Genomic DNA, 18574 nt, shown 5'->3' on the forward strand with positions numbered 1-18574 from the left:
ATCTGCTACCTGGGCTGGATAATTTTTGTTAGGATCCCCTGAAATCCAAAAGATTAACATCATACTGTAACCTTGATTCGGACTTCCTCTTGCTCCTGAAGGTCCACTCTGCCAAATATGACTAACAGTTCTCTCCACGAGAATGACCTGACTTTGAAGTTCTGAAAGATCAGCCAGATTGGAAGCTTTCTAGTTATAGGGCCTCTAGACCTTACGCTAAATTCGTTTAAAAACATTGTTTAGGCTGCTGATTTGAAATACATTACCTTCTTCATCAAGGCTGGCATAGCTCTGTCCTTCAGCAAGAACACCATGCTTTTCATCCTTCCACTCCTGGCTAACCACACACACTATTTCTTGTGATGTTGCCTTTAGGGCTGTGATGGAATTGCACCGTTTCTTTGAAGGTGAAGACTTTAAAGCTGCATTACCAAATGAACACAGGTGTTGAATTATATTATCTTATCTCCCTGCACATCTTTAACAGCATATAGAAAAGCAAGACATCTCTAAAGATGAAGAACACATCCAGATACAAACACACTTACCAAATACTATATTAAAACTAGAGCCAAAGGCATTGTTATTTCACCTACAAGTGAAGTACTTTTGTATTTTTCTGGGGTTTCTTACTGCTCATAGGACAAAAAAAATCAATTCAGTTAACCAACTTTGACATCAATATGAAAGAAATTTCCTATGGAGTATCAACCCATGTAATCAGAGACAGAATGATACAGAAAAAAAAACAGAAGATAAGAAAACCCCAGGCAACGCTACAGGCTTGGGGATGAGTGGCTGGAAAGCTCCCCCGCAGAAAAGGACCTGGGGGTGTTGATCGACAGCCGGCTGAATATGAGCCAGCAGTGTGCCCAGGTGGCCAAGAAGGCCAACGGCATCCTGGCCTGTATCAGAAATGGTGTGGCCAGCAGGAGCAGGGAGGTGATCATGCCTCTGTACTCGGCTCTGGTGAGGCCGCACCTCGAATACTGTGTTCAGTTTTGGGCCCCTCACTACAAGAAGGACATTGAGGTGCTGGAGCGTGTCCAGAGAAGGGCGATGAAGCTGGTGAGGGGTCTGGAGCACAAGTCTTATGAGGAGCAGCTGAGGGAGCTGGGGTTGTTTAGCCTGGAGAAGAGGAGGCTGAGGGGAGACCTTATCACTCTCTACAACTACCTGAAAGGGGGTTGCAGAGAGGTGGGTGTTGGTCTCTTCTCCCAAGTGACTAGTGACAGGACAAGAGGAAATGGCCTCAAGTTGCGACAGGGGAGGTTCAGGCTAGACATTAGGAAAAAGTTCTTTACTGAGAGAGTGGTGAAACACTGGAATAGGCTGCCCAGGGAGGTGGTAGAGTCACCCTCCCTGGAGGTATTCAAGGAGCGTGTGGATGTGGCATTGTGGGATGTAGCTTGATGGACATGGTGCTGTGTGGTGTTGGGTGGGTTGTGGCTTGTTATTGTTGTTGTGTGGCGTGGGTTTTGTGGTTTGGTTTTTTTTGTGGGTTTTTTGGTGTTGGTTTTTCTTTTTTTTTTCTTTTTTTTTTCAGGTTGGACTCGATGATCTTACAGATCTTTTCCAACCATACTGATTCTGTGATTCTGTGAAAACTGAAAAGACATCTGGAGTATTCTGAGAGGTTATGATCATTTCCTTGAGCTGTGAACTACTGCTATATAATGATGTATGTGCTACTGCAGAATTTCTACTTCAGTGACATGTGTCAGACATCTTCTTTGGGTAAAATAAACACTTCCAAACTGTTGATGGCTTGTACACTCAGGTATGAGCATTCCCTTTATAATTCTTACCAGGGCCTGCCTACTTACAATGGCATTTTGGGTGAAACTCTAGGATCTGACTATTGCCACTACTACTGAACCATGACCCCATTTGTAGGTCTTCTCCAGAAGGATGCCAGCCAATTCATTTAGTGTTTTTCAGTTGCCAGCTGCTCACCTCCATGCATTGGCTGCAAGGTTACTTCAGATGCACTGCAATAGTTCATATTGTGCTTTACTATGAAATTCAAATTAAAGGCATCAAAGCCACTTGGCTAAAGACTGAAGAAGAGAATCAGATGCATAGCTCCAGGATATTGTTAAAAAATAACATAGTAGATAGCTGCCAAGCTAGCCGCTGCCCAAGGCTGAATCTGCTTATTATTTTTTTATTGTTATTTATGGAGGTTTGTTCTGTGCACTAGGGGAAAAAGCACACATTCAGAACAGGGCTTAAGAGGTTAAACTGAAATGACTAACTGGAAGTTTAGAAACAATGTTCCTGAAGGCAGGAAGACTCCCAATTCTTTATTTTATGAAAGAATGATAATGCATTTGAACCATTAATCTATATGAAAGTAGATTAATAGCCTTGTATGCAAAGCAGATCAATAAAAGTGGGATATTAAGAAAGGTTAATAGCCTGGAAAAATGAGACAGACAAATTAAGATTAGGGAGAAAATTAGGCATGATGTCCTTAATTGTACATTGTAGTTTTCAAATACAGAATGGGTTGTGTCTTGTGCATTCAGAATTAGAAATTAGAATTAGAAAGAACTGAAAAAAGACTCAAATGTTCAGGAAACATATATGGCTGCATGACAGATTTACTTTGTCCAACAGACAGAAGTATCAAGTTGTCTACTCCTTACTTTCTATCACAGTGCAGAGGAGTTCCTTTGAGTATTGTCTCAGACAACAAAGCTCCCACCAGTTCTCTGGCAGAATTATTTAGGGTTTAAGAGATCTGAGTCTCAGGAGGCTTCTTCCTCCTTTCAGCTGAATTTGGTTCATATTTGGTCATATTACATCAGATTCTTTTATTTTGACATTAATCATTCTTTTCTGAAGGATTTAACATTTATCACCTTAAGTTTTTAATTTGTGCTAGTATTTGCAGTAATTCTTGTTTCACTTAAATCTCATTTAGTTCTATCCTTCATTCATATTTTGTTCTACCTTTGTCCACATAGACTTGTTTCTCACTCCAGATAACTAATGACAGTGTTGAGACCAGCATAACACTGGTCAAAAAGGTATTTACAGAACACCTTCTATCAGTTTGATACAATGACATATGCTCAATACTCCTCCTGTAGTATTTGAACCAAGTGTCCATTCCACATTTTGACAGTCAACTCCAAACCAAATACAGTTCCATGAGTAGGATAATCAAACTGCTAACTAGGATCCATTTTAGAATATAAGTTCCTGTATAAACTACATAGTTCTAGCCAGTCAATTTATATTTATTTCTCAAGAACTCTAGTTTATAAAAAGCCTTGAAACTCAGAAAACACTGTTTCCTAGAGGCTAAGCAGAAACATCTCTTCTCTTACTGAAAAAAATAAAAGTGCAATTTCAGCACCACCATAGATTTAAAATATGATTTGGCATTAAAGCAGCGAGTTAGTATGGATGCATACTATTTAAAACAGCTGATCTGTATGTCTTATAATAAGGTTTTATACCACTTGCCATAATTGTTGAAAAAAAAAAACCCTCAGTGCTCAGATGACCAGAATAGCTTTTCCCCAAAGAGCAGCCTGGGCCTCAGTGAACCCCAAGCACTCATCTTTGCTCTGCTGGTGTATTTATCAGGTCTTCCCTACAGTGGTCCTCACTGCACACATACTGAATGCATCTCAGGAGTCGTGACCATCCTTCTCTGCACTGGCGATGCTTCAGACTGAATTTCCTTTCAGTAGCATGACCAACTCATAGAGGAATTATCCATCAATTCATTAATATTTGTAAGATGCTCCAGCAGTCTTATTTTCCTGAACAGCTGTCACAACATATCATGCATACAGGGAATCACTAATTAGGGTTAATCCAAATTCTCTCCTTTTCTTCTAAAGATGCCTTCATTCTACCTAAAATATTTCATTTCTTATTTTTTTAGTTCAGCTACTCTCAGCTTTCTCCTTTGATCAGTCTATCCTATTCTTCTTCTTATTGTTTAGCAATTTCACAAAGTACTTATCACCTATACTTCAGATTTCTTGTTCTCTTAGTTATCAGTTTTACCTCTTCTTTCTTGCTCTTTTAGACCTAATCACATATGTTGTTCTAATCTGCCATGTCTCTAACATTGTTTTTTCATGGACAGGGTGAGAGTTTCACAAGCTCAGTCCAAATAATTTGATTCTTTTCAAAAACAGTTGGATACTGGTCTTCAGAAAAGTAATACTATCTTTAGACAAAATGCAGAGTAACAAAGGCCAGTGTAGTGTGAAAAATATTGACTTTCAGTGGTGGAAATCTTAGTGAAAATAAAACCTGATCTGAAATTTTGATGGAATAAGCAAGTAAGAAGATGAGTCTCTAAACTTTGATTATTTTTTTTTTTTGACCGTGCAATAAGAACATACTTATCACACCCGGAGAAACTATAATTCAAGGTAGATATGAACATATGAACTTATGTTCAAGATGTGTATTCTTGAATGATACCTAATTTTCCCCTGTTAATTTTCAAAGTCAGGCTAAATGCAGCAAGTCTGAAAATAAATCTGTTCCTTAATACTTGCAAATTCTGTTGCTTTGCTTCATAGCTGTAGCCAGATTATGATAAAACATCTATACTGCTCACTCCATGGGACTAAGGCAACATCAATTTGTTCTTTTCAGTTTGGAACCAAGAAACAAAATGTAGTAGCTATTTCTCCAATATTTTTGCTGAAATCTAACTTCATACGCCTACATGGTAGTTACTGCAGTGTTTGGACTCTCTGGAAGGTACAGTGTATTGGTTTTGGCTGAGACAGAGTTAATCTTCTTTGTAGTAGCTCTGTGGTGCTATGTCTCGGATTTGTGATGAAAACAGTGTTGATAGCACACCAAGGTTTTAGTTATTGCTGAGCAGTGCTTATACAGCATCAAGGCCTTCTCACACTGCCCCATCAGTGAGGAGGCTGGGGATGCACAAGAAGTTGTGAAGGGAAACAGCTGGGACAGCTGACCCCAACTGACCAGAGGGATATCCCAGACCATATGTCATCATACTGAGCAATAAAAGGTGGGATAAACAGGAGCAAGAGGGAAAAATTCATGTCTTGTCTTCCCAAGTAACCATTACACATGAAGCCCTGCTTTCCTGGAGATGGCTAAACAACTGCCTGCTGATGGGTAGTGGATTAATTCCTTACTTTTCTTTGCTTGCACATGCAACTTTTGCTTTCCCTATTAAACTGTCTTTATCCCAACCCAAGAGTTTTCTCACTTTTACCCTTCTGATTCTCTCCCCCATCCCACTGTGGGGGAAGTGAGTGATCGTCTGTGTGGGGCTCAGCTCCCTACCAGGGTTAAACTACAACGTACAGGAAGAACTCACCTACATAGGATCGATTTACCTTCCATCCCCAATGCTTTAAGAGGATCTACAGTTTCAGGGTCTGCTTTAAGTTCTAGAAATAAATTAATTTTATTTGAGAGAACTGACAATCAATAGTTAAATTATTGCTGCAAGACTTATACTTAAGCCTTTGGACAACTCTTGATAGCGATGTCCCTCTGTAGTGATGGTGGGTTTCTCTTGGCTTTTTTTCTTTCCCCTGTGTATTGGGTTTGTGTGGCAAGGTTTTGGTAGCAGGGGAGCTACAGGGGTGGGTTCTGTGAGAAGCTGCTAGAAGCTTCCCCCATGTCCAACACAGCCAATGCCAGCCAGCTCCAAGATGGATTCACTGCTGGCCAAGGCTGAGCCCATCAGCGATGGTGGTAGCTCCTCTGTGATAACACATTTAAGAATGGGGAAAAAAAAAAAACCTGGCAGAACAGCAGTGGAGAGAGGAGTGAGAATATGTGAGAGAAACAGCTCTGCAGACACCAAGGTCAGTGAAGAAGGAGGGGAGGAGGTGCTCCAGGCACCGGAGCAGATTCCCCTGCAGCCCGTGGTGAAGACCATGGTGAGGCAGGCTGTCCCCCTGCAGCCTATGGAGGTCCACAGTGGAGCAGATATCCACCTGCAGCCCGTGGAGGACTCCACCCCAGAGCAGCTGGATGTGCCCTGAAGGAGGCTGTGACCCCGTGGAGAGTCCACGGTGGAGCAGGTTCCTGGCAGGACCTGTGACCCTGTGGAGAGAGGAGCCCACGCTGGAGCAGGTTTGCTGGCAGAACTTGTGACCCTGTGGGGGACCCACGCTGGAGCAGTCTGTTCCTGAAGAACTGCACCCCGTGGAAAGGACCCATGCTGGAGCAGTTCATGAAGAACTGCAGCCTGTGGGAAGGACTCACTTTGGAGAGGTTTGTAGAGGACTGTCTCCTGTGGGAGGGACCCCACGCTGGAGCAGGGGAAGAGTGTGAGGAGGAAGGAGCGGCAGAAACGACATGTGATGAACTGACCGCAACCCCCATTCCCCATCCCCCTGCGCCGACTGAGGTGGAGGAGGTAGAGAATTCGGGAGTGAAGTTGAGCCCGGGACGAAGGGAGGGGTGGGGGGAAGTTGTTTTAAGATTTGGGTTTATTTCTCATTATGCTACACTGATTTGATTGGTAATAAATTAAATTAATTTCCCTGAGTCGAGTCTATTTTGCCTGTGATTGGTAATTGGTGAGTATCTCCCTGTCCTTATCTTGACCCATGACCCTTTCGTTATATTTTTCTCCTCCTGTCCAGGTGAAGAGGGGGAATGATAGAACGGCTTGGTGGGCAACTGGCATCTAGCCAGGGTCAACCCACCACACCCCGTAAGTAGCTAATAGTGATATGTGTCTTACCCTTGAGAATGAATTTAAAGATTAAGGAAGGAGAAATGGAAGGGAAAATAGAAACAGGTGAAAGTGACAAAGACTTTATTAATATCCAACTTCTGATTTTTTTCCTTGATAAAGCACAGAAGAAATCCATATCAAAGGGAAGAATGCCTATCTTTCAAACATGCTGGAGGTGGTATGTAAACAATCTTTAATTTTGCAAATTAAATAAATTAAAAATCAATGGGACTATTCCTACAAATAACAGATGCAGGACTAGACACATCATTAGGTCATGAAATTTATCTTTGTATCAATGCTAATATAAGGGAACCTGTTTTACCTTCAGATGCCCCTGATGTGACAAAAAATACATAGCAAATAATGATCTGTAATTTCACTATTAGAGTACAATCCCATTAACTTTAGTAAGGGAACTCAACTTCCAGCAATGTACATGCTACATGATGTTGAAGAAAGGATTATTTTATTGCCAAGACAGGAGCGTTATAAAGTAATGATTATAAAAATACATAAAAGAGTAAAAGTCACAACTTTCTTACCTTGAACTTTCCTGAAAACTCTTGTACTCATAAACTTTAAAAATCTGTCTGCATAAAAACTTGGTCGGTGAACTGAAACAGTGTCCTACAAGATTGAAAAAGATCTCAGTCTCATATTTTCCATAAGTAAATCACAAGTATATTGTCAAGAAAGAAGGTAGACACCTCAGGTAAACTATATCATACGTTTCAGGCATTTCAGGCATTACATTTCAAAACAAATGAATCCTAACAAGTATTTCCTTTTTAAAGGTTAATTCTTCAAGATCTTTTCTTTAGGTATGTCATTTATGAAATTATGAGTTATGAATTATACAGCCATATTCTGCAAAATCTTCCTAGCATTTGAAATGCTTTTTTTCACATTATGTACATTTTTCAGTTACAGATTCATCAATGTCCTGCTAATTGGCCATTGTCTTGTGTAAGTTATAAAGACAAACTGATCATTTTAGTTGCTTTTTGAAAGATCAATAAAATCAAAGCATGTATTGGGAAATGGACCTAAAAGATTTCAGCAACAGCCCAAACCACGTGGTGATGGTAGACTACAAATACCGGAGCTAGATCTTTCCTGGTCAACATAAATCACAGTTCCATTAACTAAAAATATCAGCAGTTAAAAAAAATACTAAAGTCTACTTACCCCATCATAAACAAGAGCTTTCCAAGAATGTTCCAGCTTCTTCATTAACCTAAGCATAAAAAAACCAAAATTAGAACTGCTTTATAAAATGTCCATATTTGTAAGTAATTTCAGAATAGCTTATTCAATAAAAACTTGAAATTCAACTTACCTATAAGACTGGAGAATATCAATAATACCCATAAATAGAAGCAGCTTTTCTCCTTTATGGCTTTTAGCTGGAATACCTCCCATTCTGAGAGAAACAAGAAAAATGTAGTTAGATTATCCTTTAAGACATCTCTGATCATCAGTTAGCAGGTGAACTGTACCCATTTTCAAACCCAAAGAAATAGGCACAACACTAAAGCTAGATGCCACACTGCAAAGTCAGTCAAATGTGGGTTACTTAGCATACAACCGATTTTAAATAGCCAACCTAAAGTATCTGGTATCCAGTGGTAAATATCCATTATAAACAAAGAGTATTTCAGGATAATTTTTAGATAGAATTGGAAATATTTAGATGATCTGAAAATTGGAAAAAGGTATACAACAGTTTATTACTACAGAAAAGAAATAATTTTGCCTAGCTAAAGGAGAATTTTGTCACTTTATTGATCACATGTAACAAAACTGTAGAGAGCTGTCACATTACTCCAAGTCTGAAAAGGTGGTTTTTCGTATTTTTCACTAAAAATTAAGTATGTACTCTTCCGAAACTTCTTTACAGACAGATTAGTGACAGAAAAAGTAACAGTATCAAGCTGAGAAGCCTGACTGCCTAGATCTCCACTTGGTTCAGAGTATTTACTCAGCCATGACCTTAACGAACAAGGTGCTCATCCTGAGACCATCTCTTCCTACTCCACGACCTAGAAAAAAGCTCCACTGTTTTTAGAACCAGAAATCGAAATCCAATTTTCGGTTTGTCAGTTTCTGTCGACATTGATTGACCTACTACATAACCAGAAGAAAAAGAGATTGAAGATGCAACATATGTAATACCTCCAAATCTTTTTTAAGAGCTTGAGAAACAAATAATACACACCTGAAACAGCTACCAAGGACATAGTTGAGAGTGTATTCCCCATTCTGCCACTAAAGCACAGTACTCCCTTCCCCTGACAAAACAGGGCTACCATCTACTCAACTTTTTTTTTTTTTGGTGGGGGGTCAAGGGGGAGAAGTCTTTTTATTATTCACAAAGGAAACCATGTAAGAACAAGTGGAGTTTAAATTACTGTAAAACCCTGTTAACCGTAAACTCCAGCTCAATTAACTGGTCAGGCATTCAGAAGCGTTAAGGGGTTTACAAAACTATATTCTGTCAGCTTTTCCTGGAAGCTATGACTGTAAATTCAATCCAAAACAAGCAGCAGTTATTGCTGCTGGGTATCCATTCTCAGCCTCATGCTTGTATGGCCTTACAATGAACCACAGCAGAAGACTGACCTAGGGGTCTTTTTTGTAAGACCTAGGCTTATTTTAATCCATCTCAGTGAGGTCTGCCACACTACCCGTTATGTCAATACGAGCGAGGAGATAGGGCAAGGAGTCAAGGAAGGACTCAACTGCTGCAGTAGGCCTTCAGCAGCAGTACTACACTGCTCAGGATCTAGGTAGCACTACATTAGCTGAAGTGATGTGGGAGCCCCGGGGAGTTTTCCATACATAATAACCACAGGGACCTTCTTGAATGACCTATATAATCAGCTTTGCCTTTTAGTTAAAAGACAAAACCAAAAACCAACACCCCCTAAAACTGCCAGTGCAACACCTCTGCCACCATACAAGAGCATTCACCATCTTCTGTGTGAATGTGAGTAACTCTGTAAAAACTGAGTGCAATTCAGCTCTGTCTAATTTACATTCTAGAGCTCTGAACATCTAGAAATGCTCTATAAATGCTAAATACCATAATTCTCCTATTTGTTTGCTGTAGGTTGAAGCACATGTTTCTGTATCATTAGTTGTATTTACCTAGACAGCTCCCTTGAGAACCAGGAGAAGAGTAAATCCTTAATTTGAAATTAAACCCTTACTATAATGAAGGACTGATTATACAGAATGAGAATGGTGAACATAATGGCCTCACTAACACTGAATGTATTTCAAAGGAAACAATAGAAAAACTATTGTCTATGTACTTAAATTTCTACTGCAGTTTTTGCTAGATAGAAAAATAAGAGGAAAGCAGTGGTTGTTAATCTCAGGAAATATCGTACATGGATACGACTGCACTTCAGTGGTTGATGATACAATTCTACGTATTGAGTATACTATTTTGAGGTGAAAATAACCACTGTAGGAATATCCATTTCAATGTTAATAAATAGTTTTTGATTATGGTTCATCAGGCTGCTTCCAGTTAAAATTAGATTATACCTGGGACTCTTGTAATAGCTGTCTCATAACATCTCTTTTATAAACAAATGCACTTGTGCATAGATAAATCACTCTGAACTAACCAAATTTGCTATCATGTATTTAAGATGATCAATCTACTAATGAATGTTTTAATTTACTGCTCTGCAGCAAATCTTGATGGTCCAAGCTTTTTTTGGGGGAAAAAAAGCAGCTTAATCTTTCAATTCCTGACATGCAAGTGTACTCTTGAACGTTTTGCTTCTTAATACCAAGTGACACAGACTGAAGAAACAGAATGTGCAAGTTTTAATAGCAACCTTAAAAGCAGGTTATGGCACTTACGTGTTTGTTGTCTCTGTGGTGACAGAATCCCCTGACTTCCCAGGGCCCTGTATAGACTCCATGGCGGTGGAATAGAGAACTTTCTGCCCTCCAGGACGTTTCGCATCCAATGCGCTCTGTGAACACTCTCCCTCTTTTTCCTTCATGTTACTGTTCAGTATGTGGATTCCCAGCAGCAGACTGTAATCCATGATCTTAAAACTTTCTAGAACCTATCAACAAAAACAGACTACATAGAATATGAATTACACAGCATCATTTTGAAAACCTACATAAAAATAGGCCTTCAAGGCTCAAGTTTCTCTTGTTAGGAAAATGCGTGAAATTATAATTGAACAAAAATCTTTTACTACCCCACATAAGTGAAAGTGCTAGTTATCTAATTAGCTCAATGTTCTTGTTACAAGTGGGAAGGAAAAGATGCACAGCTGAAATGTAATCCAATGTAATTCTATAGCCAAGGAAGATATGTCCAGTCAGCATCTTCTTTATTTACAGCAAATAATAAATTAATAATTCCACCATATACTTATGAACTACAGACATTTTTAAAGTCACCTCTAATGCATGTTCCAGACTTTACTAAGCATTTCTGCCTAGACTGCTCTCTACCTCCCCTCCACTTCCTGTTTATAACTGAAAAAGTATTCTTGGAGAACTTTCAAATGTTAAAAAAGCATTTGCTACCACCCTCTCATTAACAGCTGATGGGATTTGGGTACAAAAATCATGCATCTGTCTTTGTTAGGTTAAACAGGGCCTATCTAAACTGCAAAGGCAATTTTACTTCTGAAGCGTGACTTAACCAACCAGCCTTCTCTTCGAGCTCTACCAACCATTTTTGCCTCTGTCTGTAGGCAAGTTCCACATCTTATTTCATGCACGTGTACTGTCATAAGTTTCTAGTCAGCTACATTATTATGAAGTCTGGCATACTTCCACTAAAAGGAAATACAGTTCAAGTCAATGTGCAAATGTGAACTAAAACAAGCTGTGATCACATCTAGCAATATAACCAAACTGTTAGCAGGTAACTGTGTTAAATACCTTATGCAAGAGCAGTGCTAAGCAGAGGGAGAAAAACCAGTAGCAAACAGGAAGGATATGCTGTGCCACTCACCTCTCCTTTACCTCATGCAGCTCAGCAATGATTCATGATACGTTTTGGCACACAATGCCCTAAGATAATGGTGTAATTTCTGGCATGGAAACAAGAGGCAATAGTACATCTTTTTATGTGAACAAGAACAAAATGCAGAGATGACAAATAAAGAGCAGTAACTCCAGGTATGTCATTTTGATGAAGACTACCAAAGCATAAATACTTTTTACACAAAACACTGAGATGGCTTGTGAACTCTTAAGACACATCTTGTAAATCCAAAATGAGATTTGTTGGCGATCATCAGGAAAGGTCTAGTGGTCTGTAAATTGTATGAGGAAGAAAAGGGAGTCCACTACTTAACACATCCCAAGAGATAATTTTAATTCCAATGTCCAAGTATATGGGCAAAGAGGTAGGAAAGCTCTGTTCCACTCCATCTGTATTTCTTATGTACTCGTTACATTAAGTAGAAGCCAAATGTACAATACAGCTGAATTCTTTTCTATCTCTGGCATTTATCTTCCATGAGGAACTGGGTGTCTTAATTTTAGCACTGTTGTAAGCCTTTAAAGTGAAGAAACAAAGCATACCATACTGTAATCTAAGTGTAGAAAGGCATAGCCTCATTCTGATTTCCAGACACAAAGGAGGAGTTTAGAAGACATGGTAGGTTTTATCTTGCTCAGAGTAATCCTGCACAGAGGTGGGTTAGTTCGAATGGAACAAGAAAAAGGCTGCTAATGTATGGCCCTCAGTACTCCACATCATCCTCTGATGACAGAACTCACACAGGATTTCAGGACACAACAAAAAAGCATATTCTAAATTACCATACAAGAAGATAATTATATTTTATTGAGCATTGTGTGGGAATGTTGATGGCTAATAACTTCCTTTTTTACGATCATGAATTGCAAAAATAGTGCAGCTAACAGGTACAAAGGCACAGACACTTGGTGCCAAATAAGTTCTAGAATTTTCTTTACTGCTTGCTTACTACTAACCTTTACTCAGACTTTCTCAACAAGGAATTAGAATTACTATATAATGTATTCGTTAAAAATATGTAATCAGTGGATATTTGCAGCCAAATACTGAAAGTAGATTCTCGGTAGGCTGAAAAAATAATACAATTCATCCTCTGCAAAAATACTTACCTTAGTAGTACAGTCAGCAACACTATTTATGCAAAGTCAGATTACAGCAGCTAGTCAGGCTTGGAAAAAGCATTGCCACTTTTATTTTACAATTATAAACATAACTGCTGACAGCTTTGCCTTCAACCTATTCTTTACCGCCTTTTGAATTAAATTACATTAGACACGTTATGATTTAACTGCACTAATTACATAACCTACGTCTAGGATTGGATGTAGCCTCATGGAAGGCTGTGGTATAATGTGCTGCTTCTTCCACAGGGACCTCTTATGTGATCAAATAGATCTTTCTGTATGCATCAATTCACCACTGTCACTTAAACCCGTACTACTTGTACTATACAATGGACTAAAAATATCTTTGACTATTTATGACTTTGTTCTAGGATTACTGAAAAACATCATAAAAACAAGTAGCTTTTTTTTTTAGTCCAGTTCATTATGAAATTGAAACAAGTGCACATCCAATGGATTAACTGCAGTACTTATCTTACAAACAGCACATAGCATATGAACTCTAGCCATTGTCCCCCGAACACCCTGTTCATGGTCCTACTCAGAGGCAGGATTGTCCAGTCTACAAAGTGTCTTCAGGATATCGTAATATGACCGGTCCATCTCTGTCTGCCTGCTGGTTTGATACACAGTTCTGATTACCTCCCCTTAGAAATTTGATAACCAAACCAGACACTCCTTATGCAAATACACATCTTTTGACCAGATGTAAGCGTGTTTCACTTCCCTGTTTGTTTTTAAGGAAAATTCTGATAAGAAATAATTAACCAGACTAACAAGGAAGAATCTCAAACATCAACAAAAACTTACTTCAAACAAACAAACTCTTCAGCCTGTATTAAGACAGAAATTTTACCTCAGTCAGTGGGATTTACAGCTGAATATATCTGAAGGGTTCCCACATATGTATCATCATTAATATTTAAAATATCAAACCATGATTATTTTTAAATGTGTGTAACATTTTGCACACACAGTTGTAAAAATTAATCTGGTTTGCCAAGAAAGATTTACAGAATGCAGCACATAAAGCTATTTCTGAACATGCAGCATCCTATGAGAACATAAAAAGGCATAAGCCTTTTCCCAGGTCGAGGGTTGCTTGCAAGTAGCTGATGATTTTAGATGGAACTGCTTTTGAGAAGCAGCAGCAAATTTTTGCTACAAAGGTACCAAAATGAGATCCTAATCTAATGAAAAAACACTCAAACAAATCATAGAATCACAGAATGATAGGGGCTGGAAGGGATCTCTGGAGATCATCTAGTCCAACCCCCTAAGCTGGACTAATCACAGTATTAAAGGGCTATATTCACAGCAAAATGAGAAAATCCTGTAAAACACCTGATGTCATCCATGTGAGATCACTACAAATCGACATTAACTCCCAGAAATACATTCCTTCTGTATTTAAAGTGAGAGAAATTCTATCTTTACTCATGTAACTGCTCCGAAATGCACCTTGCTAGCAAAATGGCACTGGGAGATTTCAGCAAGGATGTTCTTATTTGTTAGTACACAGTATGATTAAGTGTTGTATTTGATAATGACAAGTAAATCTTCAGTTCATTAATGCAACATTAAATTGTTCATCTCATTTGTATTTATATATGCGTTATTACACTAGCTACACAGATTCTGTCAACATGATGTTGTCACTTGGTCACCAAGTACTGCTTGCAAGGCTGGCTTGAGCTGCTCTGACAACTTCCAGATGGTAAGCGTCACTCATCCCCAATGTCAAATGCCTAGTAATGGGTCTAGTTCAGAAACAATCTATCCCAAGAAAATAAATCACCAACCCCCCCAAAGTGTATGTGGAGTCACTTCCATTTCAACAGAATTCTTGAAACACATTGTTAACTAACACCCCTAAAAATTACAGTCTGGTTTTTGATTTTCAAAGTAGAAGTAAAGAGAAAATTGGAATTTCAATTGATACTACAGAAGTGATAACATACAAAGATACAAGAGATCTGCAGTATCATTCCATGTCCATTTTCCTCAAACTACCATTTCTGACAAAGAGGCCCTTCATCTAAGATTAGCACATTGTCCACCTCCATGCCATGCCATGCCATCTATTCTTTCTGGCCTATCCTGCAGTTCAATGCTCCTTTAACTTGTGCCAACACCACTGTTTATAAGGACATGCTGTAGAATGGGTCAATGAAATTGTTCGAGTTAAAGAATAATCTGTGTAGACCCTTTGACATAGAAGAAAAGACAAGAAAACTAGCAAAACCCCCCCACTACTTAGGGTTTTGAAAAATCCAGTGAATAAATTTGATCATACAAAGTCTCTGTCATGGTTGCTTCAGCACAAAACAGATATGCGTTCATGCCATAAAGCTTGAGACTTTTGCAGCAACTGACTAAAACAGCAGTGATAAAAAAAATATCCAGACCTGAAAAATATGACATATGACCCTGTGTCTTCAACTTTGAATTTCCTTGTCTTTACAGGCTTCTTTGTTAGTCAGGCCATTAATGCCACTTTTAAAATGTGATTTCCTTGGAAAAGACCATAGTGTTCTTTGCTAATATAATAAAGGAAAAAATCCAGACTCTAAAAAGCCACTCAATTCTCACTAGTAAAAACATCTTGAAATTCTTTTGTTGTTCTTAAAAAACGTGTGACCACAATTGGATTAATTGTCATTGCTTCCGTAACAGATATTTTGCAATATAGATATCAATATATTAATTGTCTAATATTAACTTACAAATGAAAAATCGGTAACCACATACTTTTGTTTAGAACATTCCTCAAGACTTGCATGAAATTCTTACAAATTTAGAAAGCACCCCTAACAAACTATGCCTTTTGCTTTTCCAGCAACAGGATCATTTCCAACCGTTGCTACTGAATGTCTGAAAAAGGAAAAAACCAAAAACTGTAACAGTATTGCATCAAACTAAATAAAAATAATTCTGTTAAAGTGCAACTTTGGAATAAAAAGGCTCAATTTCCATTTAAAATCCCATAACACAACAAGCTGAATTCTGTTGTTTGGTTTCTAATTCTACTTAAAAGTCTTAGCAGCAATGCATTTTGTCCTTCATGTCGTGAAAAATTTTAAGCAATGAGAAAGAAAAAAAACCAAACCCATGACTTTAACTCCTACTCTGACCACCAGACAAAAAAATGGTCACAAACTTTAATACTCCAGTTAGTGTGGAGATATTTCTAAATAATCCTGACAATACTCCTAACGAGGCATCTAATCATTCTCCTGATTTTCTAACGCAAAAATACACTACAAAAATTAAGTGTTCTGCCACAGAGGGAAAAACACTGAGTCAATCTTCATCTGCCAGGAAAGCTTTTGGTTTCCTCATCTGCAGTAAGACATGCCGTAAAGAAAGAGGTGAAGAAGGAAACAGTAAAGATGATTTGAATCTCACTTCTTAGTAATAGCTGTAATTACAGAGGAAGAAACGTATTTTTCCACCTTCATGAATTTGGAAAAGATATACCAAGGAAGAAATCATAAAACATGCATACTTTGCCTACTTGTAGATCATTAGCACTTCAACTGATAGCTCAAAAAATACTCTTCCTATTGAGACAGAAAATCTAATTTCTCATGGCAAGACAAAATTCCGTAATTTTACAGTGAGTTGCTTTGTCTAGTTGCGTAAAACAACATTTGTTAATGTAGTTTTAAATGTGACAGGTGTTACAGATTCCCTAAGGTCACCAAGTTAACTGAGAAGAACTAGTTTTTAGTTTATAGGCCAGCTCTTAAATATGCTTCATTAAGAAAAAAGTCATCCTTAAGTAACAAATGGAGATCACTAGTGCTCGTATAAACTCTACCTCACTTTTCCCCTGCTTTTAAATAGGTGGGGAATAAATCTTAACTCCAGTTTTAACAATATCATGGCTTTGGAATTCCACTGGGGAATTTTATCCCAAATTTCAGGATAAATAAATACTGCTTGATTTGTGTAGAGTTTTTTTTATCTCTGATGTTTATATACATGAGAAAGTGTTACACAAGACAAGAAAGAAATACTGGGAACTGACCACTGACTGACAAAAAGAGGTTATCTGAGTGCATACAGGTAAACCTCTTACTAAGTAGACATTAACAGCAAAGTAAAGAGTAAGAGGAATAATACTTGGAAAGATTTTTTCCATTTGCCCAGTTAATAGAGCTAACTGCATTTACATGCACTCCTCCTTTTAGCCCTTTTCAATTTTCTTTTCTCTTGGATTCAGCAGCAGATGGAAAGGGCAAAACAGAACCAGGCTATTTTTAATAGAATACCCCGAATTCCTGCATATGACTAGTTAACATTCAAGAACATACTGTACCTGTGTGAGTGTATGAAGCAAAGATTTACAAATACAGAATCCTGCGATTATCTATTCTTCTGAAATTCATGTTTCTGGTTTAAAGTTATATTAACATGCTTTGTTAGGTAACTAGATGAGAAACAAGTTTGTGGAATAGTATCTCTGTATAACCATGACACTGTCAGTTTTAAAAGGGACTTCCTTCTTTTTTTCTCTTCATAAACAGTTACCAGTTCTTCTGTACCTTAAGGGATTACAGGGAAGACATTAAGAGTGTTTTCATAATCAAACCACTGGACCATATTCTCATGAGATGTACTGGTGTACCTTTCCTACAGTAATCTTTGACATGTACCTCTATAAAACTCTATCTTCATTTTTAACATGGGATGATCAAAAGACAAACTTCATTACTTGTGTGTTTGGACTGTGAATTCCTTATACAAGAGAACAGGTGTCTTCCCCATGCCTTCTGCCCAGAACAGAGGTAATTTATATTTATTAACCTGCTTAAGAGCTTCAGCAAAGATCAAATAAGTATTAAGGGATGCCTAGCTTTACTTCAATTCCATGTCAACTATGAAAAATAGAATACTACTATTAATTCACTTCTAGCCTTTCTCATACAGAGTTGTGCTAATGTTACTTGTATCTAACACATCACTTCCTGCCATAGCTTATCCTTTGCCCCACGGAAGTATTCCTCCACATAGAAACAATTTCTGCAAGATTAGATGTTTATAATGAAACACAACAGCAGCTGAGTTTGACGTGAAGCTTAATTTTCTGCACCTTTAAGGACAAAAAAAAACCAGAAATCCCCAAATGCACTTTAAACTGTCTTTACTGATTTTGTTTTTACTTAGTACTTGCTTATGTGCCATAAAGCTTTTAATTCTTGGTCTCATTCATTAACAGAACAGTGTCTGTTAATATTTATAAGACTAATTTTATTTGGAAATTGGAGGATCTGCTCCATTCTTTAATAATTCATATTTTTATACAATGATCAGAGTAGCTAACAGCACGATTACTTTACTAAAAATAAATCATAGGTATTGAAACTACATTCCAATACTCTCAGTATTTACCATTATACAAAATACAGGCACGTTGGCTTTACAAATGAAAGCACTCTGAAGTGAATAAGGCTTCAAAGCAAAGATTTTTAGGAAAGCTATTGAGGCAAGTGAAATGATTTATTTTTAGTATGGTTTGCCTCTAGTGTGTCCCCTGTCTCCCCGCTGGCCCCCGCCGCCCACCCCAATAACTATGAGAGAGCCTGCTGGCAAGGATAGGATAGCTATAATAAGTCTCAGCAATAGTCTGAAAGCTAGTTCAAATTTTCAATAGTATGCATTGTATGTATGATAAACTCAGTAATATTACATCTTTAG

At 38.1% G+C, this 18574-nt stretch overlaps 1 protein-coding gene across 1 annotated transcript in view; it reads right to left on the reverse strand.

Annotated features, from left to right (window-relative positions):
• The window catches only part of PIP5K1B (phosphatidylinositol-4-phosphate 5-kinase type 1 beta), an 80458-nt gene that overhangs the window by 23239 nt on the left and 38645 nt on the right, over nucleotides 1-18574 (reverse strand). Inside the window, exons 7-11 of the mRNA XM_059833589.1 lie at nucleotides 10595-10806; nucleotides 8055-8138; nucleotides 7904-7952; nucleotides 7258-7342; nucleotides 267-422 (exon numbers count right to left, since the gene is read on the reverse strand). Of these exons, the coding sequence (XP_059689572.1) occupies nucleotides 267-422; nucleotides 7258-7342; nucleotides 7904-7952; nucleotides 8055-8138; nucleotides 10595-10806 (586 nt within the window). The remainder of the gene's footprint in view (nucleotides 1-266; nucleotides 423-7257; nucleotides 7343-7903; nucleotides 7953-8054; nucleotides 8139-10594; nucleotides 10807-18574) is intronic.

Source organism: Gavia stellata, chromosome Z, assembly GCF_030936135.1.
Source record: "Gavia stellata isolate bGavSte3 chromosome Z, bGavSte3.hap2, whole genome shotgun sequence".
Lineage (NCBI taxonomy): Eukaryota > Metazoa > Chordata > Aves > Gaviiformes > Gaviidae > Gavia > Gavia stellata.